The sequence below is a fragment of the Ictalurus furcatus genome, chromosome 22 (genome assembly GCF_023375685.1).
Source record: "Ictalurus furcatus strain D&B chromosome 22, Billie_1.0, whole genome shotgun sequence".
In the NCBI taxonomy this organism is placed as follows: domain Eukaryota; kingdom Metazoa; phylum Chordata; class Actinopteri; order Siluriformes; family Ictaluridae; genus Ictalurus; species Ictalurus furcatus.
Window position 1 is genome coordinate 5,648,281 of NC_071276.1, and position 22,881 is coordinate 5,671,161.

General features: G+C 36.4%; 2 protein-coding genes across 2 annotated transcripts in view; both read left to right on the forward strand.

The window, feature by feature from the left end:
• The window catches only part of hip1rb (huntingtin interacting protein 1 related b), a 70,027-nt gene extending 66,176 nt beyond the window's left edge, over positions 1-3,851 (forward strand). Inside the window, exon 32 of the mRNA XM_053653916.1 lies at positions 1,388-3,851. Within this exon, the coding sequence (XP_053509891.1) occupies positions 1,388-1,396 (9 nt within the window). The 3' untranslated portion in view covers positions 1,397-3,851. The remainder of the gene's footprint in view (positions 1-1,387) is intronic.
• Positions 3,852-8,220: 4,369 nt separating this feature from the next.
• On the forward strand, positions 8,221-21,271 carry kmt5ab (lysine methyltransferase 5Ab). The gene is made up of 8 exons (XM_053610427.1): positions 8,221-8,870; positions 9,175-9,272; positions 10,937-11,060; positions 12,908-13,079; positions 14,094-14,184; positions 18,440-18,499; positions 18,593-18,783; positions 19,304-21,271. The coding sequence occupies exons 1-8, from the start codon at positions 8,861-8,863 to the stop codon at positions 19,512-19,514; spliced, it is 957 nt and encodes a 318-aa protein (XP_053466402.1). The 5' UTR covers positions 8,221-8,860; the 3' UTR covers positions 19,515-21,271.
• Positions 21,272-22,881: the final 1,610 nt, after the last annotated feature.

Sequence of the window (22,881 nt, forward strand, 5' to 3'; positions counted from 1 at the left end):
CCAGTTGAACACCTTGAACTCTTTGTCATGTTCCTCAAACCATTCCTGAACAATTACCCTGCTGAAAGAGGCCACTGCCATTAGGGAATACCTTTGCCATGAAGGGGTGTACTTGGTCTGCAACAATGTTTAGGTAGGTGATGCATTTCAAAGTAACAACCACATGAATGCCAGGACCCAAGGTTTCCCAGCAGAACATTGCCCAGCGCATCAGGTAAGTGATGCAAACACTCTGCCATTTACGTGATGTAAAAAAAACTGTGATTCATCAGACCAGGCCAACTTCTTCCATTGCTCCAACGTCCAGTTCTGATGCTTATGTGCCCCTTGTAGGTGCTTTCGGTGGTTGACAGGGGGTTCTCTGGGCACTCTGACAGGTCTTCAGCTATGCATCCCTGTACGCAGCAAGCTGCGATGCACTGTGTGCCTTCACACCTTTCTATCATAGCCAGCATTAGCTTTTTCAGCAATTTGTGCTACAGGTAGCTCTTCTGTGGGATCGGACCAGACGGTCTTGAGAAGTCCATGCCAACAGGTCACATGAGCCTTCGCTTCCAACACACATCAGTGAGCCTTGGGCGCCCATGACCCTGTTGCTGGTTCTCTGGTTGTCTTTCTTTGGACCACTTTTGGTAGGTAGTAACAACTGAATACCATAAACACACCACGAGATCTGCTGTATTGGAGACGCTCTGACCCAGTCGTCTAGCCATCTCAATTTGGGCCCTTTCAAAGTCGTTCAGATCCTTACATCCTCCACTTTTCCTGCTTCCAACACATTAACTTCAAAAAACTGACTTTTCACTTGCTGCCTAATATATGCCATCCCTTGACAGGTGTCACTGTAATCAGATAAGTTGTTATTCACTTCACCCGTCACTGGCTATATATATATATATATATATATATATATATATATATATATATATATATATATATACACACAGTATCTCACAAAAGTTTGGACATTTTCACTTAGGGGTGTACTCACTTTTGTTGCCAGCGGTTTAGACATTAATGGCTGTGTGTTGAGTTATTTTGAGGGAACAGCAAATTTACACTGTTACACAAGCTGTACACTCACTACTTTACATTGTAGCAAAGTGTCATTTCTTCAGTGTTGTCACATAAAAGTTATAATCAAATATTTACAAAAATGTGAGGGGTGTACTCCCTTTTGTGAGATACTGTGTATATATATTTGTTATAATTTTGTCTTCTTATGGCTGATCAGTGTATTATATTACATTATAAACACTTGCAAGTATACTGACTGTGAAAAGATGGGTTTGTTGCACTTTAATCCATTTTGGTATCCACTTTATTTTTTGGTCATTTTCATTCAAGTACATAAATTTAATTGCAATTTCCAATAATTTCCTTTCAGTTCAGGTAAATATCCCTTGGACGAACCTCATCAAAACTGGATCTGAAATTGCTGGACAACCTTCTGTAAAACAGGGTTTTTAAAACTTGTTACCCCCCCCCCCTCTAATTCTTTTATGTTTTAACAAATGAAACAAGTTAATTGTCAGCCTTTATTAAGTACTGAGAAAATATATTTTTTAAATCTGAGCTGCATACTAGTGATGCATATCTGATCCTGTAGATTTTCAGGTATTAATAACAATCAAAAACAGTCCTGTCTGAAATAATTCAAATTCAAATTTTCATTTGAAATTCTGCTTATAAGTCAAACATGTTATAACAAGGCAAAAAACATTCTAGTGGATGCAGGGGTAGCTGGCCTCTGGGCCTGTAATGAAGGAAGCCTGGTAATACTAGAAAATGCTTTTCAATTTTGTTTATTTTTATTTGTTATTTTTTTTGTTCTATGGTTTGTCTGGTTTTTTTTTATTATTATTTGGGGTTGGTGTTTGTAGGGTAGACATCACTTATAACTGTCTTATTTATAATATTTGAATTGAATCAACATTATTAGACTGAAAGTAATAAACCTCATTAATTAACAGCTAATGTCTTTGTTAAAAGTCATTATTTAAAGCCCATGTCAACTCAGTTTCATAATTAGCACCATTAGCTTTATATATATATAAAATATAACATGGTTCAAGGTTAATGATCATTGCCAAGAACAATACAATTTTAGAATGGTTTGGTATTTTTGGACATTAAATTATAACTATATATATTAGAACTAACTTTATACTTATTTTACACATTTTATGTTTATACAGTAGAAAGTATGTCTCATTAATGTGTGAAATATAATAATTATGATTTAAAAAAAAAAAAAAAAAACTAGCCAATGCTTCATTTTTTTCCCTAGCTCAAGCTTTTTTTTTATGCTGACCCACTTATATGATGTTACATGAATTAAGTCACTTATCAGGCTAGAAAATAAATGCTGCTAAATTTAACTGTCCAAATTTACCTGATGTCCCAATCCCAGGTGTATTGTACACCTAGTCACCACACAGTGTTCAGTTTTAAAAACAAACAAACATTTGAAATAGTTTTGACATTGGCTTTAAATGATATAATGTATGTGTGCTTACAATTCTATCTGTTCTAAAGCAAAATTAATAAAATGCGTTTTCCTAACCCTTTCTTTATACCGTACATCAGCTGTCTTCAAGTCTAATTTATTGAGAGACAAGTTTGTTACATTATTCTTAACTTGCTCAGTAGAATTCACTTGAATGCAGAAGTTATCAGGATGCTGTTTTTCAAGCTCACCTGTTAGAGATGTGCATAACACTACTCAATTAATGAAAAGAGGAGAAGAAGAACTTAGAAATTTAAAATACTTAAAAGAGCAATAGAAAACTGACAAAAAAATAAAACCAAAAGCACATTTTCTACAAAATGTTGCCTTAAGATCGAATATACATAGTTTAGATAAAGCACATGTATCTATTTTTCACTACATTCTTTACTATGAAGGGGTTTTGTTTCATTCACCTTCAGTTTTATCTTCAGTTTTGCCTTTTTATCTCAACTGGTTTGGTTTTAGGATGGCTGGGTTTTGGTTAAAGAAAATTACAGATTAGATCCTTTCTGACTGGTGCTAAGGGCACATTGCCATAAGCTTTTTAAACATTATTTTACAGAACATGTTGCAGAACATTTTTGTACTGTTTTTAAATGTCAAAATTAGAGAATGTTGCCTTGGTGGAGGATGTATAGAGATAATATGTACAGATTAAAGTGTGGAGCTCTTCTCAGTTCTTACAAAGAAATGTTACTTTTTATTTCTTTCCATCTGTTTATTTAGTATTGTTGCAATACCTAATCTGTTAATATATTTGAATTATTTCTGCTGGATTTCCTGTAATGAAAACAAATGTTGAGTAATAAATGTTTATGATGGAAGCAGTTGTGTGATTTGTGTGATAATTGGGGGTTCGAATCCCGCCTCTGCCTTGTGTGAGTGGAGTTTGCGTGTTCTCCCTGTGCATTAGGGGTTTCCTCCCCCAGTCCAAAGACACGCGTTGTAGGCTGATTCTAACCTTTGCATTTCCAAATTGTCTGTAGTGTGTGAATGGGTGTGTCGGTGTGTTTGTGCGATTGTGCCTGTGATAGATTGGCACTCCGTCCAGGGTGTCCCCTGTCTTGTGCCCCAAGTCCCTTCGGATAGGCTCCAGGCTCGCCGCTACCCTGTGTAGGATAAGCGGTACAGAAGATGGATTATATAGTGTTCCTAATAAAGTGTTTTGTGAGTGTATATTCAGAGGTTTATGGAAACTGCCTTCAGAAGGAGTAATAGGTTGCTGCCTTGTTAATTTTAGTTAAGAGATGTGAGCTTGTGCGCTGTTCAGTTGTCACTATGCCATCTAATAGCATGCAATGAAATATCGTGCACGTTTTTCTAACAAACGCACATATCTGAAGTCGGGAACCTTTTCAGCTGGCAGAACCATAAAAGCCCAAAAAAGTTATTAATTTTTTTTTAAAGAGCCAGCGAAAACTTATAATATGAAGATATTATGAATATATAGATGTGTGTGTGTGTGTGTGTATGTATATATATATATATATGTATGTGTGTGTGTGTGTGTGTGTGTGTGTGTATATGTAATATATAATCTTCATATTTCTTCTTCTAGTTATCATCTTTACTATTATTGTATAATTTTAAAAAAAAAGTGGTAATGTAATAAAGGCCATTTGACAGTTTGTCTGTTCTTGACCTAACTGGCTGCACTTCACCTAATAGGCATGTAGGTGGCACTTGGACATCATTTAACCAATTATGGTCATTTCATAATGAGATCTGGGTTACTGATCGGAAGGTCGGGGTTCAAGCCCCAGCACTGCCAAGCTGCCACTGTTGGGCCCTTGAGCAAGGCCCTTAACCCTCTCTGCTCCAGGGGCACTGTATCTTTTCCTGACATGCGGGGGTATGCGAAGAAAAGAATTTCACTGTGCTGTGTATATATGATCAATAAAGACATTTAATAATTATCATTATCATTTTGTACTTAATCCAAGAAACTACAGGTAGCCAGTGCAGATTTAGTAATGTGAGTGGAAATAAAGGAGTGAGTGAGAACTCTAGCTGCTGGATTACAGCATTTATACAATATATATTGTAATCTAGTTATGGCTTTTAATGTTGGGCCAATAAAAAGGGCATTGCAATAATCAAGATGGGCTGTGATAAATGCATGGACAAGAGTTTCTGCATCTTTAAAACTACTTAAAACTATAAAGAGAGCAGTTTCACTACTGTGGAAAGGGTGAAAACCTGAATGAAAGGGGTCATAGAGATTATTTGAAGACACGTGTGACTGCAACTGACTGGCAACAACTCTTTCCAATAGTTTGGCTATGAGAGGAAGGTTGGTTATAGGTCTGTAGTTGGACAGTTCAACTGCATCTAAACCAGGTTTTTTACGAATTGTTTTCACCACTGCAGATTTTAATTCTTGTGGAACAAAGGCAGAAGTAAGAGACCTCTTTATCAGGTGGGAAATAGGAACAGAAATAACAGACATGTTCTGAGAATAGAGGTAGGAGCTGGGAATGAAACGGTAGAGACTGTGACAAGGGGTAATGAGAGGAAGTTCATTTATGAGAGTTCCAGAGGTGTAGGTGGAGAGTTGTGAGTAGAGATACATAACCGTATCATGGAAAAAGCGAAGAAAATAATGACAGAGAGCATCACTACCAGAGATATTGGGTGACAGTGAATGGGTAAGTTTGTACACAGTAGCAAAAAGTGTTTTGAGCTTGCAGCTGGCATTACTAATGATGCTGGAAAAAAAAAGAGTTGACCCGGTGCTATTTAGAGCAGTCCTGTATCTAAGCAGGTGCGCAGTATAAGATAGAGAATGTACAGCTTGGCCAGTTTTCCTACATAGACGCTCAAGGTGTCGCCTGATCATTTTCATCTTCATCTTCCGAAGCTCAGGAGTGAACCCGAGTGAAAACAGGTAAGAAAGCTTGAGAAATGGCAAAGTTATAGCTGGACAAGATCTCAGCCAGGCAAGAAAGTTTAACAGAGTTAAGAATAGAAGTAGTATAAATAGAGGAAGAGAAAGATAATGGGTCAATCCCTTTTATATTATGATAAGATATGAACATTTTTTGTTTTGATTTTTGTGAGGGAATAGTGAAGCTGAAGTCAATGAGCTTATAATCAGAGATACCAGGCTGTGAGCCAGTAATTAAAACATTGTTTAGCCCAGATGAACAGCTCAGATCACGTGTGGGACCTCGAGAGTGGGTGGGAAAGTTCACGTGCTGTTTAAGGTTAAAGCATTCCAGTACTGATTGAAGTTACTTGGTTTTAGCAGAATCAAGTTCTGAGAAAAATCTGGATTCCATTTTGGAGGTTGATGGATTAATATTATTAGAAGCGGTATTGGACCAGCTACCTTAAATGCCAAATACTCAAATAATGTTACATCATGGTAGTCAGTACTAACTATTTTAAGTTTGTTGCAGTAAACTACAGCAAGCCTACCACCCCTACCTTGAATTCGAGGCTTGGACAAGTAACTGTAACCACATGGAGAAACCAAATTGAGATGTAAATAATGATTGGGAATTTACCAAATTTCTGTAAGTTGCAGCAACTTTTGTCAGTAATTAAATAATTTAGCAGCAAGGCTTTCTCCACCAAGGAGCGGCAATTTAATAGAGCCAGCTTGCTGCTATGGCGATCAGATGGTGTGATATCACAATACTGGTTGTCTTTAAGTAGATATCTTGGTGAACCAAGGTTTCTCGCACGCGCAACACATTTGTGAAAATCTGGTCTATTTGTCCAGAGGAGATTGCAGTCGAGTGATGAACAAACAAAAAACTTTTTGGTGCTCGATGAATATACCTCATGGTGCGAACAATTCCAAGCGTCTGACGGAAAATAGGTATAATGTTTAGAACAAGATGATAACCCATTCCACATCATGTATTTACAGTCCCCTCCAAAAGTATTGGAACAGCGGTGCCAATTCTTTTTCTTTTGCTATACATTGAAAACATTTGGGTTTGAGATCAAATGATGAATTTGAGACAAAAGATCAGAATTTCATTTCCTCAATTTTTACACCTAGATGTGTTAAACAACTTAGAACATGGCACTGTTTGTTTGAACCCACCCATTTTTCCAAGTCATCAGAAAATATTGGAACATGTGACTTTTAGCTGTTTCTTGTTGCCCAGTTGTGCCCGATTAAATCGAATGTTTAAAGAATTATCTCTGAAAGTCAACTGCATTTGTTGTTAAAAAAGAGAAACCAACATGAAGATCAGAGAGCTGTCTATGGGAGAAAAGCAAGCCAATTGACAGCTGTTACATTTACATTTACATTTATTGCTTTAGCAGACGCTTTTATCCAAAGAGACAAAGCGACTGTTAAAAGAGGAAAAATCTATCAGAGCCATTGCAAAAGCATTGGGCATAGCCAATAGAACAATTTGAAATGTCATGAAAAAGAAAAAGGAAAACAAAAGCAGTTGATGACAGAAACGTGTGAGAACTCAATTAAGTCAAGTCAAGTGGGTTTTTGTCATATATAGCTTGTATACATTTGAACAGTATGTAGTTTCTTCAGGACCATGGTGCAACACAGAACAATATGCAAGAATAAAGTGCAATTGTACAACAGTGTGAGATGAGTACAAGACAATAAATACACGGAACATGACAATAAATACACAAGACAACAAATATACAGAACATGAGCTGTAAACTATGAACTATGGTGTAATGTAGCAGCACAAGTATAGCAGCAAAAATGAGTTCTATAATATAAAAGTGACTGATGATGCTTTGTAAAGTGTGGTGTACAGTGGTACTGAGTCATACTGGGTGGAGGTAGTGTCATGGCTTGGGCTTGCATGGCTGCTTCTGGAACTTGCGTTTTAACAGCGCAGCGCAGACCAATTGATATGCGCGACCCACTGGACAGTGAGGCGCAGAACATTTTGGACCTGTCGGAGTGAGTCACGAGACCTGTGTGACCCACTGATCAGCGCAGCACAAAATAAACTGGGAATATGGGAAGCCAAACAACTCAAAATCTGGTCCAAACTGAGCTACTCAGAAGATCCACACAGCACGGGCCAAATACCTGCGCGAACCACTGAAAAGCACAGCATGGACCAATTCATATGCGTGACCCACTGGACTTGACATTCACTATTTACTTACAGTATATAACCATGGCATCAGCCAAAAAAAGAAAGGCTTCCAATGTTTGGGAACGTTTTCATCTTACAACATCCTATTGTTGGTATAGTATGGTATTTTCAAAGAAATAAATATCTACCTACCACAATTTTTGCCATGTCTTTGCTTCCATTAATTAATTGTATTATTATATTTAATATTTTAATTTCGTATAACTTTATTCAGAAGGTGCGATGCTTGGTCTGTGACAAGGAAGGAAGACATACTTGTGTATGGAGACAACACTTCATCCATGCTACGGCAGTTCAGAGCTTTTCATGAGAACGCACAGCCTGAGAACAATCCTACAGGTCATTGTTTCTTCCCTACCAAGTTTATTCATGATTTTGGATTTTTCACATTTTAGTCCCACGCTTCATATGGATGGATCGTTTTGTCCATGTCAGAATTAATGATTTTCATTCAAACTTATTCAGTTGCATTTTTAAATATCCAGACAAATAATTTCAGGCAAAATACTTGCCATATGCAACTCTCTTAGTCATATATGTGTACATTATTCTTCTATTACATTTTATTGAATTATATTAGTTCATACTGGCATTTACTGCCACACTTTAATGGGTAAATGAATTTATCAGAGGGAGAAATTCAACAAACGCGTGTTAGGCTTTTATTTGTGCACATAACATTGAAACTATCTATGGAGTGTGTGGTGGCTGCTTCATCTGAGGGAGCTTCTTCCACAGGCTTTTGGCTGTTTTAATTTAAACCAACCACCAGATGGCGCTGTTTTCGACACTCTCGAAGCTTGGAGTCTTTCCCTTCAGGAAAGTCAGGGGAACGCGTCAGTGCTTTAAGAGGCTTCATTTCCTCATCCCTGTTGTATATATTTTATTTTATTATTATTTTTTTAGAAATACTTCAGCCATGGTATGTCAACTTTTGCTGTTCGCTTTTGGAATCTGAAGGCGTGTTTGGAACCGGAAATGGCTTTACGTCGTGCGTGACGTCAGTCTTAACAAGCGGATTCTGAACCAATCATAAGCCCCGTTCTCTTGCCGTTGACGAATGAGAGATATCGTAGATTTTTAAATGTGTGAGGTTTTTTTTTTTTATTTTTTTTTAAAGCCACTGATATTTGTGAGGATTCAGTGACGAGTTATGTTTGTTTAATCCCAACAGAATAGTTAATTATTCTGAAAGAAAACCCGTGTCGAATTTAGGAAATAACTAACTGTGGTTGGACCAACTGAAATGGCAAAAGGTAAATTAAAGCTTCCTTTGACGTAGTCACATAGTATGTAGCCTTGCAAAACACACACACACACACATACATACATACATACACACACACAAATATATATATATATATATATATATATATATATATATATATATATATATATATATATTGATTGTGTGTGTGTGTGTGTGTACACAATGGTTCTATGTATGAACAATGCCGAATTCCTAGTTAATATTGTGCGACATCAGGAAACAGCTAGAGTCAGCTGTTTGTGAAAGTTATGATGGATTATTATTGCTTGTCTCTACGTTTTACTTTTAAGGCAAGAAGAAAACACGGACCGTCAGGCTAAGAGTCGAAGAACCACAGAAGAACAATATCGAAAAAGAAACTAAAGAAAACGAACACGATTTGAAAACGGTAAGATGTGAATGTTTCATGTTGGAAAGACACTGTTCGTGTACATCTCAATAGTTTCCGTATTTTGTTTAAATGTAATACGAGGAAAAATGTATAACCTATATTTTCGTTAGTTTATTCTTGGGTACAAAACCAGCATTTAAATAGATTATTTGTGAGGCTGAGGGTTTCACATTGAACTTCCTGTACGAGCACTTACTGTTCTGCAAAGCGCCTTCACTTAAAATACGAGTGTACCAGACCCTGCAGTGTTTGCTGGGCTGCTGTGGATATTGTCTCTGCAGGCACACTGTGTGTGATGACTCATCACGCTTGAGGAGTAACGAAAACATGTAACAACGTTATATAATCAGGATGCAAAAAACTGGTCACTGTTACAGTTACTTCAAAAAACAAAGTAACCAGATTACAGGTACATTTAGTAAAAAATGGGAATACTATCAGGAAAACAAGTTATTACATTTAAACGCAAAGAAATGAATCTTTTGACATAACACAATATATATACAGCTGCTTGGTTATCATGAACAACCTCCTGGTGCATGTGCAAATATATTTTGCGCAAAGTTAATTTGGTAGAAATTAACAAAAATTGTTCTCTGAAATGCTTTCGTTAGGGTGACCACACGTCCTCTTTTTCCCGGACATGTCTTCTTTTTCGGACCATAAAAAAGCATCTAAATGTGAGAAAATGTCCGGGATTCGGCTTTAGTTTCATTCTGATGTGTTTATGGTGTAATACTGCATCATGTGTGTGCGTGTGTGCATTGCTTTAACCTCTCTCTGTAAGGTTTCTCGCACACTAATTGTTTGATTATAAAATGCTTGCAGCAATTACTGGCCAAATCCCTGGAGTATACTTTGTATGGAGTATACGACTGTCCGTGTGCGCTAGCATATACTTAAAAAAAATTAAGTATACAAGAGGCTTAAGCCAACATGAAGATGAAAGAGCTGTCTATGGGGGGGAAGCTAACCATTTTGAAGGTGGGAAAATAGGGAAAATCAATTAGAGGCATTGGATAAACATTGGACATAGTCAATACAACAATTTGGAATGTCCTAAAAAAGAAAGAAACCACTGGTGTACTGAGAAGGTTGGCCAAAGAAAGCAGCAGGTAATAAAAAAACATTGTGAGAGCTGTAAAGAAAACCCCCCAAAAAACAAGTCAATGACATCATCAACAACCTCCAGGATGCAGGGATGCAGGTACCACAGTCCTCAATTTCAAAGACTTCAAGATCAGAAATATTGAGCCCATACCACAAGATGCAAACCACTCATCAGCATTAAGAATTGGAAAATATAGAAAAAATGAAATCCAGAGATGAGCCACAAAGTTCCGGAAAGGCCAAAGTGTGTAGCAAGAAAGGATGTGAACAGTGGGTAGTTTAACTACTCAGGACTAACAAGGGACTCATGAACAACCATCACAAAACATAAAAACAGTCGTGGATCATCCAGGTAACAACACACAGTATTAAGAACCAAGAGTATGTAAACTTTTTGAACTGTTCATTTGTGTAAATTCAGTTATTACTGTGTCTTGTATACTATATGTAAACATCTGTTATGTGAAATAGCTGTCAGGGCAGAACTAAATTAAAAACAAAATGTAATTTTGAAATTGTCTAAAAAAAAAAAAAAAACCCAATTTTTTCAGACTTGCCAAGAGCAGTTAACAATAAATTCCGATAATCTTCGTTCTCAACTTCGCAACAGCCCGCTTTTTCCTATTCAAGAGGAAAATTCATCCTGCAGCACCCACAATGCAAGCAAACACCAAGGTAACTTAAGCTCTCAGCTTTTCCTTTTTGTTGGCTAATCCTTGTTGATTCCTCACACTAGGTGTGGAAAAATTACTATTGTGCAATCGTGCCCTCGAGCAATCGCAGATTGACGAGAGTATCAAAATAACTATCTAGGTGATAGAGTTGAACATGAACTGAAGGTCTTGACCCGTATCTTCATGATTTTATTCATTGTGCTGATTAGATTTAACATGATTGAAAAGGTGTACAGCTGTTCCTCATAACGTGCTTGGTGTGTGCGTGTGTGTGTGTGTTCATAGGTTTCAATATGTGATGTATATTAAATGTCAGATATGCTTGACTTGCTTGACCATACATGGTAGTTTATTGACAATTTTTTAATTTCACCATAAAAATATAAGCTATTAATATACAAAAAAGTACTATAGCTCCATTACAGCACCAATCAATGCATAGATATAATTGGTTTTCAAATTTCCTCTGGTATAAAGGGGCCAATTATACATATAAAAGTGTATTTCCTGAAACAGCGGGAAGAGAGATGTTCTTCAAATAATCAGTGGTCTGGTAACAGCATTCTGATATATAAAGGGATTTGGAAAGTCTCAAAGCGTATGCTAATACAAATTATGCTAATAAATAGCTCTTGTTAAAAAATGCATAGTATTTCTGTTTAGTAATGAATAGCAATAGTTTTATGTTGTTCTAAATGCATTGCCTCGTCTTATAATACTTTGTATTTCTCTTCCCAAGATTATTTTCTCTAAAGATCCATAGGAAATACCTGTGTATGTTCATACTGGCTGCATCACTTTTTGTTTTGAATGAGACTTTTGGTGATTTTACAGTGCTGAAATCTTTTCTATATATATATATATATATATATATATATATATATATATATATATATATATATATATATATATATATATTCTGTATGTATGTGTATATATATTATGTATGTATGTATGTATGTATGTATGTGTATAGATATAATATTGTATAGTGAGTTCAGAATGTTAGGGAATACAAAGATGGCAGCGCAGTAGCTTCACTGTTGGTGACATCATGAGCTGTCCAGTTATAGATATATACACATCAGTGATTAATTTATGCCATTTTACACCATCCCACAGCAGGCTGTGTCCAACATTCTGTCACTTAAATCAAAGTGCCCTTTGTATATGCCCAAATTGTGTGCACTCTGTCTGTTTTAATTGTCAGAGTGTTGAAGTGAAATCCTGTTGGATTAATGAGCTTTGCGTCTCATACAGTGGCAATACTTGTTCATAATAAACCAGTGAAGGAAAGCACTGATGCTCTATGCTTCAAGCCAGGTGCAGGCTGTGTTGCTTTTTGTGTAAAATGGATAGGGGAAATAACAAACATCTTTTTATTGATTCGATTCAGGTTTCAGAGCCCTTGTATGCATTTTCTATTGTGTCATAAGAATTCTGACCCCTTAAGATGATGTCACTGGCCAGAAATAGTTTGAGATCCCCTGATACACTGGACTAGGATCTGGCATGCGAATGCAGCAATAGTCAATTTTCATTTTATTACTTCAATAATTTTTTTTTTTTAGCAGTTGTACTGTGAAAGTCCCTAATTTCTACCAAAAATTCTATAATTTCTACCAACTGTGTGTACTGTATCAGGGTGTGGTTGGTTTTAAATATAGCTTTAGAAAATAAATATAAGCAGATTAACATATGCAAAATGACAATAAGCAGTCTAACAGTGGATCATAGCTATTTTAAGGTCTGTTGAGAAGAAATGAATGGGGTGATTTACTGTTTGTAAGCTTATCTGTTGTCTGGATCATCCTACATTTTAACATTGCTCTGTTGATGCTTCAACAGTAACACTTGCAGTCGACCTGCATTCACCTAAAGAAGAAAATAAAGGGACACAGACCATTAGGTCTTCTGGACCTAAAGAGAAGCAATCTCATGAAGACAAAAGCTCTGCTACAGTCCTTCCAAACAAATCTGAAGATGGGACTCATGCTAAAATCAAAGTCTCACACAAAAAGTATGTCTTTTGATCTTTTATTCAATGAGTACAATGTGATCAACATAGGGTTAGCAAGATTATGAAGATAAAGCACAGGTGTAAAGTGCACAAATATACCGGCTGTTATGGTTTTAATGGTGTTTAACTAGTATGTACCTACTGTAACATTACAAAAATCTCATCTTAAATTTTATTTAAAGTGTTTCATAAATTTGTATAACAAAAATAGTATATTTTTAAAGCATATTCATTTAGGGCTTTGATAATATTTTTTTCTGTTAACAAGCAATGTGCTCAGTTTTTGGAAATAAACTTGAGTTTGCATCCTTTTGATGACTTATTCGAGATATATATAAAAAATATGTGTGCGTGTGTGTGTCGACAACAGTTGGGTTGGGGGGGGGGGATTTTCTAGATTAACTTTCATCAACCAAGGTTGCTAAAGTTCAATACATTTGGCAGGTTTACATCAATGTCTGGCCTGCAGCATCTGGTATTTTTCAATAACCAGAAAAGTGGCCAGCCAGTAGTTACTGATGGGCCTTTTGTCATCGATTCTTTAAAATCTCTTTGATCATTGTGTTTTTCACTAAATAAGCCCAACACAATTATGGTAGTAAATCCTAGTTAGCTAGCTTAAGTTGTAATGTCTGATGCTATTGCTGGGCAATCAAGGATATCCTCTTTGTGTTAACACCTGTCCCATTACAGTTAGGTTCATCCTAAAGTTAGGATGCAAATGAAAATTCTGTAACTCTGTTTCCTATCTGGAGCTGAAAACATGAGTATATGAATTGTTATTAGTTAGTAGTTATTGCCCCAAATGTCTTCCTGACTGAAATGGTCATAGTGCCTAAACAGATAAGAATGTAGAAGTTGTGTCTCAGAAACAGAGATTGAAATTATGGTTACAGATGCCAGACAGAGAACAGACAGTCTCGCAAAAAATCATTATCTTTAGGATCATTTCACTTCAGAGTTGCCTTTGTCATTCCTTTTGTTTTAATACCTTTTTGTTTTGTATGTTTCCAGAGCAGAAGTCAAAACTTCTCAACAAAACCGGAAGGTCACTGATTATTATCAAATTAGAAAGAGCGCTAGAAAAAGTAAAGCTGAACTGAAGGTAAGTGACTATGCCTGAAATGTCATGCAAAGGATTTAAGCATCCTACATACTAAATATGCACTTACGGTACACTTTATTAGGAACACTACACTATAGTAATACAGGGTCGGGCCTCCATTTGCTCTCAATGCAGCCTCAATTCTTCATTGGCATGGATTCCATCTGATGTTGGAAACATTCCTTTGAGACTGTGGTCCATGTTGACATGATTGCATCATGCAATTCCTACAGATTTTTCAGGTGCATTTTCATACTGTGAATCTCTCATTCTACCACATCCCAAAGGTGTTCTATTGGATTCAGATCCGGTGACTGGGAAGGCCACTGAAGGTCATTGAACTCATGCTTGTTGTCATGGTGCAGTATCATGCTGGCAGTAGCCATTAGGAGATGGGTAAATTGTGGCCATGAGGGGATGCAGGAAGCTGCTGATGTCATGCATTGCACTGTTGCCTCACGATGAGCTGATTTAGATAATTACATAAATGAGTAGGTCCGCATATGTTCCTAATTAAGTGCGAGTGTATATAGAGACAGGACCATAAAACGTGATAGGCTAGTGCGATATTGATTTTTCTCTGGTCGTGATTTTTCACTTATATATTTCAATTAAATTATTTCATTGCCCAGAAACAGCCTAAAAAAGACAGCAAAACCCCATTTTGACCATTACAGGTTTAAGGAAAATAGGGCGGTGCTCATACTATGAGCTAATAATGACTGTGCAGTGAGACTGTGGTAATCACAAAAACGCAGCTAGATGGTGAATATTTAAGTCGTTGTGCAATTTTATTTATTTTTTTATTAATTTTATTTATTTATTTATTTAAGAAATCAGTTGTCCACATTGCCAACATATTCATTGTTGATTATCGTCACAGTGCCGAGCAGGAGCGTGCAAGTCTTTGTCTAATATTGGCTAAGTTGAATGTACACTTTTAGTATTTGTCACGTTAATGAAATCAAACCATTCTCCATTTACCTTGTGAGAGAGCATGTGAGAACTGAGATGGGGTAATGGGATGTGGCTTACAGGAAGTGTCTGTTAATATTGGAGAGTGCAGAACACCTGCAAATATCATTCCAGACTCGCATGTCAGTTGGTTCTTGGTTCGTCCCCCATTTTGTTGGGGAGAAAGAGACTGCTCGTTTGTCATATTTTTGAGTGATAACTCATACTAGTGTTTCCCAATGTTTTTGTGGAGCTCCTATACCGAATGTGTAATGATGAGCAGGTCTGTATAATCTGTGATAAATGGGATATTGTATCGATGCAATATTGTGTAGGGACATTTGGTATTCATGAACATCCCGTAATTCTGAAAAAACTTTCATATTATACGTGAGTGAGTGAGTGAGTGAGTGAGTGAGTGAGTGAGTGAGTGAGTGAGTGAGTTTACACATAAGAAGAATAACTAACATAAACCTCGACTTGATCAACTTCAAATTATATAATTTGCATGGATTACTGCATTTTTACATATGGAATATACTTTTGAGGTTAAATAGCTTATTTTTTACTGCATTTAGCAGATGCCCTTATCCAGAGTGACTGGATTCTCTATCAAAACATCCTCATGCTAGATACGGATGCTAGTCGGGGATTAAGAGTACCATTGAGGAAAATCTTGTGAAAACCAGTTGTTTTATATTATTGGCTTTTAATGATGAAGAAAAACAAAAAGTGAGCCAACACAACCCTTTAAATTAAGACACATAAAACTAATCATTCAATTATGGCAAATGACATGGTGCCAAGGATGGGCTAGTCTGTCTGCACATAGCTGTTAGCTGTATACAAATACCTCAGCTGATGGAAGATTTAGTACTCACTTTATTATTGTTATTAGGGGCCAAGCACCACAAGTGCAAGGCACCTATTGTATCAGTTAGTTTTCTTCTTCTTGTTCTTCTTCTGCTCTTGAGTCTATAGCAGCCCATAGAACCACTTGGGGTAAAGTTATGAAATTTGGACAGTCTCAACATTAACTAGTTTGGAGTTGCAAGTTTGGAGTCTCTATCTCAAACCCTCTAGCGCCACCAACTGCTCAAATTTTGACTTGGGTTTATGCTAATAACTTTTGAACCCTAAGGTCTAGAAACAAAATTCTTTTTTTTTCTACTGATTCCATTGCTCAAGACGATTTAAGTGCACCCTATGACATCATTTTCTGTAATAAAAATATTTCCGCCAGTTTGAATTTTCTGAAAACCTACTTTTTCAAACTTGTCCTAGATGGCTTGTCCGATTTTCTCAGAAATTGGCTCAGATCATCTTGAGACCATGCTGCCAAAACTTATTAAAAGCTTTTTGCTAGGCCAAACGGTTTTCGAATAACACGCAAACAAATTCGGAGGCGAGCATGCCAAAATGGACATGAGGTTATATCTCTGTAATGCTTTAGTCACTAAAGCATTGTGACTAAAGCATTACAGAAGTTAGTGTATTTAGACCAAACTTAGTATGTGTCATAGTTATCATGTCCTGAGGGTATATGCACAGATATCCAATTTTCCCCATGTCTGCCATTTTGTCTGTCATTTTGAATTTTTTAGTAAAATTATATCTTTTTATGTACGCATTACCATATCATTACGATGTCATACTTGGAAATGTCTCGGGCATGATGCCTTGAAGGTACTCAAAGTTTTGGGACAGTGCCACCTTGTGGTCAGAAGATATAATGAGAAATTTTAAATTACTTTTGCCTGCTTTTGCCTATTGTCATGACATTGATCTTGGTAGGTTCCTTGGCTCAGGCCGAGCACAGGGATACCAATTATGCCATGGTCGGCTGAACTTCCTGTCTGTCATCTTGAAATGTTTTGAAAACCTCCTTTTTCGAGCTTCTCTTAGACTGTTGCTCCGATTTTCACCAAAATTGGCTCAGAACATCGTGAGACCATGATGGTAAAAAGCTATCAAAAGCTTTTTGAAAAACCAAGCCATTCTCAAAGTGTGGACGATTTTGATGTTGATCACGCCGAAATACATTAGCGTATTTGGAGAAAACTTAGTACCTGTCATTGGCATCATGACTTGATGGTACCTTCATTGATTTGCAACATGATAAAAAAAATTATAATGCAATTTAAAAAAATGATAATAGCTTTTGATTTCTTTTGCCCATTGTCATAAGACTGGTCTTGCTAGATTTCTTGGCTCATGCCAAGAATAAGGATTCCAAAATTGGGCCATTGTCAGCCAAACTTGCTGTTCACCATTTTGAATTGTCTTAAAAAAAACAAACAAAAAAAACCTACTTCTTTGAACTCCTCCTAGATCATTCATCTGATTTTTTTATCAAAATCGCATCAGATCATCTTCAGACCATGCTTACAAAAAGTTATGGAACTGAAATTGATTGGTCAAACTGTTCACAAATGACACACAAATGAATTCGACAGCAGGCATGATGGCCAAAATGGACATGACGCTATATATGCTTTAGCACATTCAGACCTAACTTGTTATACCTTGGTACACCAAACCTAATATACCTACAGAGTACCTGCACAGTTTCGGAACAGCGCCACTCAGTGTTCACGAGATATGAAAAAAAAATTTTTTTTTGCATATAACTTCTAAACAGTTTATCATAAAATCATGACCATGCTAAAATCATGCTTGCTTTATCTCCTTACATTGCCTCTGTTGTGCTTAACCCCCTAATTGCTGCTTGCAGCTGTATCTTTTATTATTATTATTATTATTATTATTAATAATAATAATAATAATAATAATAATAATAATAATAATAATATATTATTAAAAAAATTCTTCGTAGTAATTCAAAATAATTTCCATTGATGATGCCAGTTGTCTGTACACTTGAGTTTTGTGGGTGTCACTAAATGCAAATGAGATGTGATGTATCAGGAACGTGCTTGGCACATTACAGGTGATAAACATAGACACGCGAGTATGATGAAAATCTGTGTTTTCAAAACTTTTGTTAATCTTTTGTACTTTTGTAAACCTCTTTGCTCGGGTTGGCTTATGCAAACATCTACAAACACCTTTACTAAAAGATTGATAAATGAGGCACGGTATCATTATATTGCACAAGCCTAATGTGTTTGGATTTTGTGTGACCGAATAGCAGCTGTTGATGGACGTTTTTTATGTTGGTAATGGCAGATGAGCTACTACAGTGCTTAGCACATTACGGGTGATAAACATAATTTCTCTTATAAGCTTTTGAGTTTTAAAGACTTTAATGACCTGAACATTGGTATTTGTTTATTAATAGAGTGAAGAGCAACGTCACATTGATGACCTAATCTTAAACAATGTGGAAGATGGACTCAAGGTAGGCCTGTAATCCGAATAACCTTTATCTTGTGTAAAATGATAATTTTACGGATAAGCATTTCTCTATGCTAATTTCTAAATTTCTGAACAGGTTAAATATATTGACGGAAAAGGACGGGGGGTTTTCGCAGACAGAGAATTTAATAAAGGTCAATTTATTGTGGAGTATCATGGGGATTTGCTTCAGATTTCTGATGCCAAGAGAAAAGAAGCACAGTATGCTCAAGACCCTACAAAAGGCTGCTACATGTACTACTTCCGCTACAAGAACCACACTTACTGGTGAGCCTTGACATGTTGTGTTGAGGTTGAGAGGCAAATATCTTTCCAATGTTCTGCATGCACATTTAGATACAAGTTATTCATACAACATATTCAACTAATTTAGTTGTATTTGCATAATTGTATCAGGTTACATAGCAGAAAAGCACAACTTTTGCTAGCATCCAGGTCGTAATAGTGAACATCCACAAGCAAGCTCTAAATCAATTAAAGGCAACTTGCAATGAGAGAGAAACCCGTTTCAATGCTGCAAAACGTTCTAGTTGTCATTGGTGTACATCATTCTATGTACCCTCTGTCATCAGTTGTAAAGTTGTCCTTGAACTTTAGGGTATAGTTGGAATTGTACTACTTGGATAGTTGCAAGTTTTATTTGCTAATCTGCTGACCAAGCTAAAATGAAGCCTAGAATATAAAAGTGAATATTGGTTTGATTAACAATGATTAATGCATTTTAATTTCTCATCAGAACTATAAAAATGCTTGGGGTCAGTTTTGATGTTGAAATTTTGTTTACTAGTGTGGATGCCACTAAAGAAACCGAGCGACTAGGGAGGCTGATCAACCACAGCAAAAATGGAAACTGCCAAACGAGAGTGCATAACATAAATGATGTACCTCATCTCATTTTGGTGGCATCCAGAGACATTAAAGCAGAAGAGGAACTACTTTATGACTATGGCGACCGTAGTAAAGAAGCCGTTGCTGCTCATCCTTGGCTCAAGTACTGACGTCATGTTTCATCATTGTAATCCCTACCTCAAATATGAGAAATCTGGGAGAAAATTGAGTTCTTTGCCATGTGATTGCCTTATATTTAATATTCTGGAATCACCATTCCCTATTGTACCTTGACCTATTCTTGTATTTATGTTTTTAACATAATATTTTTGATATTTTAAAATCTTTTTTAAAAATAGGCTATTAAGATTTGTAATTTTTTTTTTTTAACCATTTCAGTGCAAGCAGATTTTCAAGAATTCTTTTAGAATCTTGTTTTTTCATACTATATTCGAGTTGTGTACTAATCATGTCACATATCTTTGTGTTTTGGTTCTACACAGTTTTGAGAGGCATTTATTCTGTGTATGAAGAATAATAATTAACTTCAGGTTGGGAACAGTAACACACACACACACAAGGAGCAATGTTTTAGCTTAGGATTTTTATTATTCCCCCCTCCCCCCTTTAATGTGTTGTGGTCCAGCTGAATGAATAAAGAACCTTAGATTTTTCTCGTGCTGTATTGCTATAAAATTTCTGGTATTTAAATCATTCCCGGGGGCTTTTAAGATAAGTAAGCATGACATGACTACATGTTTATCTGTGGGGTTGTGTGTATTGTCAGGTCTGATTTGTGAATTCTGATGACTATAAAATTCAGCGATATTACAATTTGGGGTTTCTATTTTCTAAAGCACATAACTCTGGGTGACCACTTGAAGGAATACAATCAATGATTTGTGAAACATTTTATTGTCTGTTTTTATCTGTATATAAAATATAGAACATATTTTACATTGAAATTGTAATACCATGATAATTTGATCGATAGACCTATAGCTGATGGAATTGGTAAGCTATCTTTCTGTCAACTTTCTTTCATTATCTTTCATCAACCCTGACCTTAGGTGGAGTTCTGCCGCAGTCAGCCAGTTTCCTTTTGGCCTAGAGGTGGGTCACATAAACTGCTGTCCTCTGGCACGCACATGGAAATGAGTGTCAGTGGTCTATTCTAATTGTTAGAATGTTTGCCTAACACCTCCAGGGTTGAGGGTTTGATTCCTGCTGCTGCCTTATGTGTGCAGAGTTTCCCCTCCCCAAGAGCGACCGACCAACAAAGATCACTCCAAGAGTAAAACATATAATAGTCCATGTCATCATAAAGGAACCCAGGGTAGTTTCTAAGCAAGTAAAGGCCTCTCTCACATTGGCTAGTGTTCATGAGTCCACCATCAGGAGAACACTGAACAACAATGGTGTGTATGGCAGGGTTGCAAGGAGAAAGCCACTGCTCTCCAAAAAGAACATTGCTGTCCCTCTGCAGTCTGCTAAAGATCATATGCACAAGCCCGAAGGCTATTGGAAAAATGTTTTTGAGAAAGAAAACTTTTTGCTTTAAATGAGAAGCAGAAAGGAAGTGGGTCATTCAAGACAATGACCCTAAGTACACAAGTCATTCTACCGAAGAATAAAGTTAATGTTTTGGAACGGCCAAGTCAAAGTCCTGACCGTAATCCAATAGAAATGTTGTGGAAGGACCTGAAGCAAGCAGTTCATGTGAGGAAACCCACCATCATCCCAGAGTTGAAGCTGTTCTGTACTGAGGAACGGGATAAAATTCCTCCAAGGTGATCAATAGTTACTGGAAACGTTTAGTTGCAGTTATTGCTGCACAGTTGTTATTGAAAGCAAAGGTTCACATACTTTTGCCACTCACAAATATGTAATATTAGATAATTTTCCTCAATAAATAAATGATCAATATAATATTAGAGAGAAATAGTTGGTATATATTGTAACCTTAGTTTTGACAGGTATAGGTCAAAGGTCAAAAAGATACACATTCTAACTCTCTATATCTAGATCAAAGGTCATGATCATAAAAATATTTATAGTTATGTTAAATCTGGATCACATCCATTCGTTACCATACATGGTGCGGCCATGTGTTTTCCACCCCACACACGTTGCACACATGGTCCTTCTAACACTCTGTGGTAGGTCATAAAAATATATATAGTTATGTTAAATCTGGTTCACATCCATTCGTGACAGAAACGTTACCATACATGGTACGGCCATGTGTTTTCCACCCCACACACGTTGCACACATGTTCTTTCTAACACTCTGTGGTAGGTCATAAAAATATATATAGTTATGTTAAATCTGGATCACATCCATTCGTGACACAAACGTTACCATACCTGGTACGGCCATATGTATTCCAGACACCCCACACAAGTTGCACACACGTTCTTTCTTTTCACATAGAATATGAAACTCTCTGAGGCAGGTCATAAAAATATATATAGTTATGTTAAATCGGGTTCCCATCTATTCCTGACACAAACGTTACTAGTTATGTTAAATCGGGTTCCCATCCATTCCTGACACAAATGTTACTATACATGGTACGGCCATGTGTATTACACATCCAAACAAAAATATGACGCACACAAACGCACTTTATTTTCACATTATTTAAAAGGAATTTAAGTGTTATGTACTAAATTACCATAATTATGAACACAAGTTGTTAAGTTGACAATCATTTTTAAAATTACGTTTCTCCATTTAGATTGTCTGCAGTAGAATGCAGTCTTTTAAACCAGGAAAAATGACTGCCTTTAAGTTTTATAACAATAGTAAGTAAAATCCAGCGTGATTTACATTACAAATCTCATACGTAACATCTCTGCAGGATTTATAGACGTTAAAGCACTGAATGAAATGAGCAATATAGACAAAAAAGAAACACTCTGTGTCTACTACTTTTGTACATTTGTGGTTTAAGTGAATCTTTGTTTCTGAAATTACTTCTGTGGTAATTATCAGTTTGTGTAACTAATCTATCAGAAAATACTAGACCTGGTGACTGAATGTGGTAGATGTATTAGAATTTTGGACATGTTATGCATGTGTAGCTCCCTATGTGTATGATCTATGTGTAATCCTTCTGTCAAGAAATGAACAGACTGAGGTCTGTGAAATAATTGAACTATTTATTGGCTACGTTGTTGAGAAAAACACTGTGATGTGTAAAACATTTCTACAGTCCTTCAAGGCTGTATGATGTCGTTGTTCTCTTTTACTGAAAGAAAGGTCAAAACCATCGGTGTTATTCGTTGTGGAGACTGAAGTGACAATATGTCTGAAGAAAATGAAAATATGTATTACATATCCTACCTTCTAACCAGGGTATTTTAAGGGTGAAAAAACCTTTTTTAAAGACGGTGTTTTAAAAGAGTCGTGCATTTTGTTTAAACTATAAACAAGATTTCAGAAAATGGTACGCCAACGAGGATACTTACACAGAACTATCGCTAAATACATAAGCTTTTGTCTATGCTTTGACATCCCATGTCCCAGCAGTA